The sequence below is a fragment of the Piliocolobus tephrosceles genome, chromosome 1 (genome assembly GCF_002776525.5).
Source record: "Piliocolobus tephrosceles isolate RC106 chromosome 1, ASM277652v3, whole genome shotgun sequence".
Taxonomy (NCBI): domain Eukaryota; kingdom Metazoa; phylum Chordata; class Mammalia; order Primates; family Cercopithecidae; genus Piliocolobus; species Piliocolobus tephrosceles.
Window position 1 is genome coordinate 220,597,191 of NC_045434.1, and position 11,670 is coordinate 220,608,860.

At 66.2% G+C, this 11,670-nt stretch overlaps 1 protein-coding gene across 4 annotated transcripts; it reads left to right on the forward strand.

Moving 5' to 3' along the window:
- The first annotated feature begins 2,917 nt into the window (after window positions 1–2,917).
- Window positions 2,918–7,113, forward strand: TNFRSF18 (TNF receptor superfamily member 18). 4 transcript variants are annotated; one of them, XR_002726508.3, is made up of 5 exons: window positions 2,920–4,268; window positions 5,141–5,263; window positions 6,024–6,224; window positions 6,375–6,577; window positions 6,643–6,921. XR_002726508.3 is itself a non-coding variant. In XM_023192832.3 (5 exons), the coding sequence occupies exons 1-5, from the start codon at window positions 3,329–3,331 to the stop codon at window positions 6,765–6,767; spliced, it is 1,479 nt and encodes a 492-aa protein (XP_023048600.2). In that variant the 5' UTR covers window positions 2,998–3,328; the 3' UTR covers window positions 6,768–7,093. The 4 variants fall into 4 exon arrangements, 2 of the variants coding, with proteins under 2 accessions (XP_023048599.2, XP_023048600.2); XR_002726509.3 differs by having other exon boundaries at window positions 6,027–6,224; XM_023192832.3 differs by having other exon boundaries at window positions 2,998–4,268; window positions 6,137–6,224; window positions 6,643–7,093.
- Window positions 7,114–11,670: the final 4,557 nt, after the last annotated feature.

The following is an 11,670-nucleotide window of genomic DNA, read 5'->3' on the forward strand; positions in this document are numbered from 1 at the left end:
TGTGCACCTACCCCACCACCAAGAGTCCTGGGATCGGCACAAGAATGTCCACAGCGACTTCACGTAACATGGCCCCACAGTGGAGAATGTGCACAGCAACTTCACATAACGTGGCCCCATAGTGGAGAAACCCAGGTGTCCGCCAGCAGCATGGATGCATGAGTGCTGGCGTGTTCAGATGAGCTCCCAGCTCCCCGGCCCACACCACAGGTGTCCAGAGAAGGTCCTGAGGCCCCGGAGACATCCCTGGCCACGTGGAATCCTCTCGAGCCGGAGTCTGGGAGTGGGGTGTCCTTCGAGCCGGTGTCTGGGAGTGGGGTGTCCTTTGAGCCGGTGTCTGGGAGTGGGGTGTCCTTCGAGCAGCACAGAGGCTGCTCCCCTGAGCGCCAGTCACGCCCGAGGCCACAGGTCGGGAACAAGGCAGGAGTGGCCCTGCAGGCTTCCCACACAGAAGACACCCCGGGCGTCCGAGCGACGTCTGTGTCCCTCGGGAGGTGGAGGTGCCTGTTTGCCGCCATTGTGCTTAACAGCTGTCAGGGGCAGAAGTGAAACCCTCCCGAGGGCTAAGAGGTCTCACTCCACTTTTTTTTTTTCGCCAGAGTCTCGCTCTGTCTCCAGGCTGGAGTGCAGTGGCGTGATCTCGGCTCATTGCAATCTCTGCCTCCTGAGTTCAAGCAATTCTCCTGCCTCAGCCTCCCAAGTAGCTGGGACTACAGGCGCCCCCCACCATGCTGGCTGATGTTTGTATTTTATTAGAGACGGGGTTTCACCATGTTGGCTAAGCTGGTCTTGAACTCCTGACCTCAGGTGATCCACCTGCCTCAGCCCCCCAGAGTGCTGGGATTCCAGGTGTGAGCCACCGCGCCCGGCCCTCACTGCACTCATGAATGAGAAACACGGCCGAGGCCGGGCACGGTGGCTCAGGCCTAGAATCCCAGCACTTTGGGAGGCTGAGGCAAGAGGATCAGGAGTTTGAGACCTGCCTGGGTAATATGGCAAGACCCTTTCTCTATGAAAAATAGAAAAAATCAGCCGGGTGGACCATTCCTGCGGTCCCGGCTACTTGGGAGGCCGAGCTGGGAGGATCACTTGAGCCCAAGAAGTCAAGGCTGTAGTGAGATGTGACTGAACAAATAATAAAATGAAATTTAAAAAACTAATTAAGAAGAAACACGTGAAGCCTCATAGAAGGTTTTGCTGAGGGCCTGGCACAGCCTGGACGCTTTGGCCGCCGTGGCTGGTGTGGTCCAGCCCTGCAGCTGCACCTACTGCTGCACACAGCGTCCCTGGGCCAGCCTTCCCAGTCTCTGCGTCCTCCATCAGCACGCGCTGCCCACGGCTGTCCAGGCCCCTGTGCCTGGTGGACGGCTCCCCTCTCCACCGATGTCGGGGAAGTGGGGAACCACCTCGGGGGTGCACAATGGGAGCGCCACGCACCACTCACAGCAGCGCCCATCTCTGGCCTTGGGCTGCCCCAGACCCCTCCTGCCTCTGCAGCTGGTTTTCTCCCCCGTTTCTCTCTCTCCTCAAACCTCTGTCTTCCACCCACTCTCTGCCAACCACAAGCCTCCCCCTGCTGCACAGGGAAGTCAGCGGCCATCCTGTCCCCCACCCAGCACCTTCACTGAGTTCCCCGGGTTCCTGCACAGGGTTCGACCTGCAGGCCCTGCACGGGGTTGGGGCCGTGCCTCTGAGAGCCCGTGGCCCCCCGCCCGTGGGGCAGGTGAGGCCAGGCCTGCAGGCAGGATGGCGGGTGGGTGAGGGAAGGGATCCGGTGGCCAGGACTAGAGCGGCCAGATCCCATGGGGCTGGCAGGTCGAAGGCTGTGGGAAAGGGGCCTCTTCCCCAAACCTGGCACCCACACCCATCGCTTCCTGTTTCCTCTCCTCTGGGCACAGCACCCCCCGGCCCTGTAGGACTTACTCCCCAGCCAGGACCCCCTGCTGCACCCCCAGATGGACAAGGGGCCACCTCCTCTTGGTCTCTGTGCTCACCCCCTCCGCCCCCTCACCTGACACCATCTCTGCTGGCAACTCCTGCGCCATCTGTGCCCCAGACTCTGCCTGAGCTCTGGCCCAGTGCCCATCTGCACCCTCCCCCCGGGGCCCCACAGTTGCCCTTCTGGATGCACGCAAGGGCTGTCCCTCGCCTGGCAGCCGCGCCACCCTGTGGGCTGCTCTCCTGCGTGAATGCCCCGTCGATTGTGTCATTGGCGAGGTGCTCACAAAATACCGGAAAGTAAGATGAACAAAATCGCCTCCAGCCTCGCAGCCCAAGGACAGAAGTCATGGGGAGCCAGTGAGGGGTCTTCTGCAGCGAGAGGGACGGGAGGCAGACATCACACCCCTGGCAGCCCCTCCGGGGACCACCGTGTGGGGAGCTGCTCGGGCTGCGCCACGGGGCGGGGGGTCCTCTGCCCGCCGGCCGCCTCCCACTTGGCCCATAAACTGCTCGCCCTTCTAACTCTGTCCCTGCCTCTAGAAGGAGGACTCGCACCGTGTGGCTGATGAACATTTATTTATTTTTTTGGGACAGTCTTGCTGTCACCCAGGCTGGAATGCGGTGGGACAACTGATAAGCATTATTTACAGGGGACACGTTGTGTCTTCTCGGGCTGCCATCTACCGGCACTCGCCAGGATTGGGGGTGAGCCCAAGCTGGTGCAGACCTCCCGGGGTTTTGAAACGGGCAGGGGCACAGCCCAGCCTGCCCCGGGCCTCCTCCCTGAGCACCTTCGCCTGGCGTCTGGGTCTGACGGCACCTCTTTCTATCCAGGGGCCCAGAGCCCCTCCCAGGCTAGGGGCGGAATGAAGATCTTCAGGCCCCTCAAAGGCCCCCAGGCCCAGCTGGCCCCACCCCTTTCCTTCTGAGTGTCCGGGCAGCCTGGAGCTGCAGAGACCCCTTCCTTTTCTGCAGTGTCTGCAGTGTCTCTCCAAGGCAGGCTCCTCCCTCTTGGATCTGAGAACTCCGGGGCGTCACAAACTGCTAATTCCCGTCATTTACCCTGGGAAAGGAGGAACCGCCTTAGCGGGTGAGGTGGCAGCTGCAGGTCTCAAACGGGTGTCTAACCACATCCAGCCGTGGGCACAGCCACGCTCAAGTTCCCGAGAGCCCCCGCTTCCAGCATTCCTGGGGGTCTCCACCTGTGCTGGACGGCACAGAAGCAGGGCTGGGCAATCCAGGGAGGCTTCCTGGTGGAGGCAGGGTCCCAGAACCCTTCAGTGCCCACAGGGGAAACTGAGGCTCAGGGAGCCATAGGACAGCCTCCCAAGAGCGCTGCGAGGGGCTCCCCCTCAACTCCCTCCAGGACCCGGATCTGTCTGGTCCGATGGATGAAGATGGCTCCAGAGAGATCTGGGTGGGAACCTGCCTGAGACCCGGCAGACCTGGCAGGTCGCTCTGCCCTGGGCCTTGGGTGCCCTTGGGGGCAGCACTGACCCGAGGAGGCACCACGCACCCTCTCGTCTCCCCACCAGCTCCTCCTGGTGCCCCCTCCCAAGCCCTGGGGAGCTTCCTGGGTTGGCAGCTGAGGGGGGTCCTGGGGAGCTGTAAGCAAGGGGGAGGGGAGCCCACAGGCCTGCAGCCCATGGTGAGTTTCGCACCCAGAGCCGGCCAGGTGGGGCGCGCTAAGCTGAGGGGCCCTTCCCCATTCTGTGGGGTTCCCCAGCGCTGGGCTCCGTGGCTGAGGCTCTCGGGGGGTGGCCAGGGTTTGTGGGGACCCCGGGGTCTCACAGACACCATCCAGAGGCGGTGGGATGGAGCGGGTGATCGGCTGAGTCCCACTCTCCAGGTAGCCCCCGTGGACAAGCTGCGGAATGCCGCCCCCGCACGGGGGCCCGCCAAGGTGGCCGCAGACTTTGCACAGAAAACCTTTTTGATCCCCGCCAGCCCGGTTTCCCCACCCCTGCCGGCGACCTGCTGCGGATCCGGCGGTGTCTGCAGCGTCCACACCCCCTCCTCACACGCATCTCGCCTGGGTCGGAACTCTCGGGTCAGGAACAGTCCCAGTCACCTCCGGGCAGGGCGGGTGAGGACGGGGACGGGGCGTGTCCAACTTGCTGTGGCCTCTCGAAACCCAAGCGTGGCACGGCACGGGGCGATGTGTGCGTGCGGGACCCTGTGCTGCCTGGCGCTGCTGTGTGCGGCCAGCCTGGGTCAGCGCCCCACCGGGGGTCCCGGGTGCGGCCCTGGGCGCCTCCTGCTCGGGACGGGAACGGATGCACGCTGCTGCCGCGTTCACCCGACGCGCTGCTGCCGCGATTACCTGGGTAAGTAAACCGTGTTTACTTAACGCGGACCGCACAAGGCGCGGCACGGGAGCCAGGATGGGCGGGCGCCCCCTTCCCGTGCTCAGACCCGCACTGCTGAGGTCTAAGGAGGGTGGGCACAGGGCTGCCAGCGGCCAGAGCCTTCCAGAGGGAGGCAGGATCCCAGAGAGGGGTGGAGGCGTGCCAGCTCCAGCCAGTGGTCCCGGCGGCGAGGAGCAGGGGCGAGCCGGGTGGGAACGCCCTCAAGAGGGGTCGGGGTTCCCAAGGTGGAGGAGGGCTGTTCCAGGTCCTGCTGGGAGGGTCGTGAACCCTCGGCCATCGCCCAGCTCCCCCTGCTCAGTTGGGGGCTCCCCTGCACCGCGTCGGGCCTGCTGCCTGCCTCTGACCTGCACCTGGGGGTAAGGGTTCAACGGACACGGCTGGCCGGGAGAGGAAGCTGGCAGAAAGTCACCTCAGAGCTTCTTCCTCCAGGGTTGGGAAGGGGGGCTCTCTCCGGAGGCCCAGTGTGGCTGGTGGGGACAGAAGCGCCTGGAGACCAGGCAGGCAGCCTCTGAGGTGTCCACGGGCCTCCAGGGGGCTTTGCACTGTTGGGTGCCATCCCTGGGTCCCGCAGGGGCAGCCCCGGTGGCACGTGCAGTCAGCGCCTGGGCAGAGACAGCTGTGGGGCGCAAGGCGCAAAGGGGGACTAGCCCCAGGCCACATGGTCCCAGGAGAAAGAGACACCTGGACGAAGCCAGAGTCCAGAGTCCCAGCCAGGAGCCCTCTGCTCCCTGGAGCCGACTGTGGGTGGGGAACGGACAAGCCCGCTCCCCTGGAGGGCCGAGGAGGGGCCTCAGCCCAGCTGCTGGGGGCCTGGCTTGTCTCCTGCCCAGGCGAGGAGTGCTGTTCCGAGTGGGACTGCATGTGTGTCCAGCCTGAATTCCACTGCGGAGACCCTTGCTGCACGACCTGCCGGCACCACCCTTGCCCCTCAGGCCAGGGGGTGCAGCCCCAGGGTAAGTCCTGGAGGTGCCTGTCAGCGTCCGCACAGGCCAGGGGTTCCACTAGGGCCCGAGGCAGAGCTGGTGGGCGCAGGTGTCCAACATGCGTGGTGTGTGGGGTTCTAGGTCCTGTGAGGCCGGGCAGGCCAGGCCATGCTCAGGCACCACGGGCCACGAGACTCCAGGAGTGTCCTGTCCCCCCTTTCTTGGCCTGGGCTTTTCCATCCAGCACAAGGACTGTGAGAACCCTGTGGGGTTGGGGAGCTATCTGGCTCTCAAGCCTGGGACACCCATCCCGTGTGTCCTCACCGAATACTGAAAGAGCCTGCCTTGTGCCCCCCGGAGTCCTGTCTAGGCCCTGGGGCTACACCTCTTCCTGGAAGGAGCAGCTCAAGTCCTCTTAGCAGCTTGTTTACCTGACAGGACGGGCCAGGCTGGGCACATGGGGGCTGTGAGGAGGTAGAATTGGGGAGGTTGTGTGAGGTTGGACAGGGCAGGGTCTGGGGTCAGCTGAGACCCAGCCTCACTCTTTCTGGGACCCTCTGTTCTACTGTCCACCCTCTGTTCTACTGAGTCCTGCCTGGCCTCTGCCCACCCTCAGCCCCCAATGGGCAGGCCCAGTGCACTCTGTGCTCCTCCCCCAGGTGCCCTCCCCAGGTCCCACCCCAGACGCCCCATCTGGGATGGGCAGACGCGGGCACTGACATCCAGGGCCCCCAGCTGGGCCGTCAGGAACTCTGTTGAATGGATGATGTTGGGGGGGCATTCGACTCAGCAGCCAGACCCCAGATGGACCCCTGCACCGGCCTGACTCCATCCTCATCCATCCCAGCAACTCCAGCAGCTTCCCTCCCTCCTTCCCTCCCCAATCCCCCGACCCCGCACCAGGGAGATTCAGTTTTGGCTTCCGGTGTGTCGACTGTGCCTTGGGGACCTTCTCCAGGGGCCACGACGGCCACTGCAAACCTTGGACAGAGTGAGTCTGGGGTAGGCCCTGCCGGCGGCTGGGTGGTCCAGGCTCACTCTGAGGAAGGGTCCTCTCCTGTCCCTTGCACTGTGGCGAGCCCCAGACAGCGCCGAGGACAGCAGCCGGGGGCTGACTGGGGGCCGTGTCCGCGTATTCCAGCTGCACCCAGTTTGGGTTTCTCACCGTGTTCCCTGGAAACAAGACCCACAACGCCGTGTGCGTCCCAGGGTCCCCGCCGGCAGAGCCGCCTGGGTGGCTGACCATCGTCCTCCTGGCCGTGGCCGCCTGCGTCCTCCTCCTGACCTCGGCCCAGCTTGCACTGCACGTCTGGCAGCTGAGGAGTCAGCCCACGTGGCCGCCAGGTCAGTCACAGCCTGGTGGGGGGAGGTGGGGGCCTGCCTGCCCGCTGACCACGGCCCCTCTGCAGAGACCCAGCTCCTGCTGGAGGTGCCGCCGTCGACCGAAGACGCCAGCAGCTGCCAGTTCCCTGAGGAGGAGCGGGGCGAGCGGCTGGCAGAGGAGAAGGGGCGGCTGGGAGACCTGTGGGTGTGAGCCCGGCCATCCTCCGGGGCCACCAACTGCAACCAGCCCCTCCCTAGGGGCTCCCCGGGCTCCGAATTCTGCTCTGGGCCGGGCCCTGCTCCCCTGGCAGCAGAAGTGGGTGCAGGAAGGTGGCCGTGAGCAGTGCCCTGGACCATGCAGGTCGGCGGCCGCGGCTGGGCCCTGCAGGAGGGAGAGAGAGACACAGCCGTGGCCCCCTTCCTCCCTTACGACCCTGCTGGGGTGGGGTCTTAGGACGGGAGGCTGTGCCCGTGGGTGTGCAGTGCCCAGGATGGGACCCGGCTGCACAGGGCCTTCAATAAACACTGGGCCAGTGACCTGAGTGGATGCATGCTGGGTGCTGGGGGAGGACGGGGCGCCCGGGGCTGGGCTTTGGGGCACCGTGCCCATGCCTGGCCGTGGTCCCCTCCACAGGGGGCAAAGGGGAGGGCAGCCAGGGCCCATTCCGGGAACTCCGGGCCGGGTGGGGTGGGGCCCGAGGAGGGGCCATTCTAGTCCTAGGCCCAGTGATCCTCAGGGATACAGGCTCAGCGGCTTCCCCAGTTAGGGGGCTCTTCTCTGGCGCCCCTGAATCTCTGGTTTCTGGCCACACAGCCTGCCGGCTCCTGGGTGCCCAGAGCCCAGGACTCACATCCAGCACTTTCCGGTGGTGAGGGCCCGTCTCCAGGCCAGCCCTCTCTCCTCACCACCCCACCCTTGGCCTGCCCAGCCTCCTGCTCCAGGTGAAATCTGATAGCAGCTCGCTCAGCTACCGGGGAGTGGCGGGCAGGCCGGTGCAGGCTTCTCCACAGCATCCAGGAGGCACCGCACACCTGGCTCCCAGCTCAACTCCCAGTGGGCGGCGGGCCCAGCTCACAATAGGTGGATGGGGCAGAGGCGGCATCAGCACCCACCCCACATGGGACCCAGAGTGTGGAGAGCCCAAGGGTGGCACAAGGACACCGGGGAAGGTGCCCAGCCCTGGAAGCAGGACCTGGCCTTTTGGCTCTGTGGCGTACTGGGCTCGGGGCTGGGTACTGGGCTCCGGGCTGGGTACTGGGCTCGGGGCTGGGTACTGGAAACTGGCTCGGGGCTGGGCACTGGGCACTGGGCTCGGTGCGCTCCTCCCGTGCGAGCCCTGCCCCGCGCACTCCTGCCTGCAGCCCCGGTTCCCCCGCCCGGCTCCGGCTCCCCTCACGCGTCCCCCACACCGGGGCTGTCCCGCACCTTCCCCAGAAAACACCGGCGGCCCGCGCAGTGCGGGTCCCGCGGGGCTGACTCAGCGCGGAAACTCCTCGTGGGCGGCTTCGCGTGGGCCTCAGCGCGGAAACGTCAGCGCGGGGGCGGCGGGGCTGACGCACAGCGGCGGGCGGGGGATTCCGCGGGCTGCGGGGCGGGCTCTGGGCGGGGTCTCCGGGGTCTCCGGCTCCTCCCGGGCCCGCCCACGAGCTTTACCTGGAGCGCGAACCTCCGGGCCTGGCGGGGGCCCCAGCGTGCGTCGCGGAGCCCGGGGGAGGCGGCGGGGACTCGCGCGTGGGGGCGGGTGCGCCTCCGGGGGCCTTCGTGGGGGAGGCCGAGGCCGGCGCGAGTGCCCGAGGAGGGGGTCCCAGGGGCGCGGAGGCTCGGGGGGGCCGGGTGCGGATCTCGGCTCCCCGGGGAGGGGAGGGCCCGGCTCGGCTCCACCTGGAAGCCCGACCCGCTGCACAGGGCGGCCTCCCTCTGCCCGGAAAACCGCAGCCGCCCCAGCCTCCCGCTGGGGTCGGACTTTTGAGAAAAGGGCCGGAGGCCACCTCTGTTCCCAGAAGCGCTTCCGGCCGCCGCGGAGCCGCCCCTCCCAGCCAGCCCCCTCCCCACCCGCCACGGAGAGCCGGACTGGGCCGAACCCCCGCAGCTGACAGAGACACCTATGGCGGGAGCCCCTTCCCAGGCAGAGCTGGACACAGCCTTTCCCAGCCCTAGGACAGGTGGGGGGTCCTTGAGGGACAGGTGGCCCCCGGCTGCCCCAGCTGGGGGTCTGTGGTCTGACCAGGACCTGGGTCATCACTGCTGTCCCCTCCGATGCTGGGTGAGCTCTGAGGACAGCACAGGAGAGGGCTCGCTCCTCTTGGCCAGTGACCCTCGTGGGAGGCCTTGGCGCCTGGCGTCGGGGAGGAAGCAGACCCCCGCCTCCCACCCATCTCATCTTCCCGGAAACTCCAGGAATTGGGGGTCTTTCCGGAGTTGGTAATTCGGTTGTCCTGGTCCCGGTCTTAAAGACACACCCAGGGGAGAGGGGCCGGAGGGGGCGGGGGCACAAGGGGCCCCATGGACACGCAGGCCTCAGGTCCTCCAGGGTCCGAGGTCTCTTCAGCTGAAACAGGCACGCAGGCCCACTGGCCCTCAGCTGACCCCAGGCTCTGGCTGCTGGTGAGGGTCTGTGCTGGCCAGGCCCCCCGATGGAGGGTGTGTGGCTGTGCCTGGGTCCGAATGGGGGCAGCTGAATCCCCCACGCCTTCCCCTTGAGTCCCCTACCTGGCAGCAGGACCCAGGATTCACCCGTGGAAGAGAGAGGGGGAGGGGGGATGTGGGGGGCGTCAGCTGTCAGGAGCCTCTACCTTGGATCCCAGGCTCCAGCTTGGCGTCGTCTCGGGGAAGCGCCCCAGCCCTGCCTGAGCTCCTCATGTCCCGGAGGGGTTCTGATGCCTTTCCTGTGGCCCCTGGCTGGTCACTTCACTTGAATATTGGGGAGCACCTTGTACTGCCAGATACTCAGGCACCCACAGCCCCCCTCTCCCTGGTGGTCCATGCCGTTCTGGCCTCGAAGATGAGCGCGTATGGGCTGGGTGGCGGGGATGTGGCCGTTGCTCCTGGGTTCTCTGGAAACCTTGTTTATTCATTGACCTTCGGGCTCTTTGGGGCACCAAGGACTCCTGAGCAGCATCTGGATCCTCAGCTTAGGCCTTTGGGGGACCTTGGGTTGCAGGGGGTGGGGCTCGGTCAGGACAGGGCAGGCCACTGCCAACGTGCACCCTCCTCATGGGTTCTGGCAGTGACACATCCAATCAGGGCCCAGGGACGACAAAGGCTCCGTTGTCCCCTCGGGCTCAGGTGACCTCTGCTGACATCTTGGGGCCCCTGAGCCTGGGGGTGTAACCCCACCCACCACAGGGGAGCTGGACAGTTCCAGTGTCACCAGGGGACTTAGTCCTGACCTGGGATCGTGGCACGACACAGCACTAGGCATGTGGGGTGGATCCGGGGGCAGACGCCGGAGGGCACAGAGGCCCCAGGGACATCAGGGTAGCAAGAGCAGAGGGCAGTGTCGGGAGGACCCCGAAGTGATGTGGCCGTGTAGTGGCCTTGGAAGCCGGCCGGCAATGTGGCCCTGACCCTTAAGAGCAGGTGTGGACTTACCAAGTCCTGGGTACTTGACCAGCCATGGAAGCTTCACCCCACCCAGGCCCCGCCTGCTTCACCCCTCCCAGGCCCCTCCTGCTTCACCCCTCCCCAGCCTCGGTGGGCTGCAGAGCAGGCTGCTGCTGCCCTTGGCCCCCTAGAGGGTCCAGCAGACCTGCTGGGAGGAGACTGGGGGCCCCATCACAATGCCAAGTGTGTTCCCAGCCTCTCACCTGGGAACCCCCACTCCAGGCCCTACCGGCAGGACCATGTTGGAGGGGGCTGCCCTGGCTTGGGGTGGTTCCCCACTGGCTCTGAGACCTGGGGCCTCTTTGGCCTCTGTGGGCCCCAGTTCCCTCTGTCCCGCCTTCTCCTCTCCCTGGCACCGTGGCTGTGCCCCACCTGCTGTGCTGGCCAGAGACCACAGCTGACAGTGCATTCTAGTGGTGTGTGGGCTGCCGAATCCCAGGGAATGCAGCTGCCATGACCATGGAGCGCAGGGTGGCCGCGGGGCCAGGGTGACTCTGCTGGTCCCTCAGTCCCCCGTGGCTGCAGTGCAGCACAGAAGGAGGAACCGGCAACTTGGCCGTGACCCTGGGGAGTTGGGGGCAGGGCATGCAGGGGGTGGGCCGGGGGGAGGGACCCCCAATCCTCAGGTCTCGACTTGGGGGGCACAGGGGACTTGAGCCAGCCATTGGGAGAGGCCTGTATACTTTAGCTCTCTGGGTGGGAGGTGGCTGAGGGGGTGGGTAGGGTGGACGCCTGAGGCCCTGGGCTGCCAGAGCTCTCCTCGCAAACCCCCAAGCCCATAGGGAATAGAACCATCGACGGCCACACAGGGCTGACTGGGGCCTGGCCAGTGTGGGCTCAGCATGTTTTCCGTGGGACCCTCCTGTCGGGGCCAGCTGCCCTGTGCCCCTCACCCCTGGCTGAGTCCTGGGGCCACTGTAGGAAGGTTGGGGGCTCGTGGAGCTGGAGCGCCAGGCCTGGGACTTGAAGGCCCAGGAAGGTTCTGTGCCGGGTGGGCTAGGGCGAGCCCTGTGGGTGCCCACGGCAGCAATCCTGGGCTCAAGGGGGGGTCCTCCTTTGCAGTTCCAGCAGGGTTCAGAGGGGCCCATGGGGTCCAGACCCTTCCGGGGGACACTAGGCAATGGCAGATCGCAGGCCAGGCCATGGGGGCTGTGGGGTCACAGGGCTGCAGGAGGGTCCTGGTGCTGAGGGGCTCAGGGTGACGGGCAGGAGCCCAGGATGGGGCAGCCCGGGAGGGAGCGTAGGCCAGCTGTGGGGACCCCTCTACCTCAGGACAGCCCCCCAGGACTGGGCCCAGCCATGGAGACCCCCCTCCCTCAGCACAGTCTCCTCAGGGACAGGGCCCAGCCATGGAGTAGGGGCTAGTGGGGCCTGGGGGCAGGGCCTGGGGGCTGGGGAAGTCCCAGGGGAGCATCTTTCAGGCCAGTGCTGGCGTGGTGGGGAGCAACCCCGGTGGGCATGGGCTCAGGGGCACCGAGGTGGCAGGACTGCTGCAGTGACCGTGTTTGTA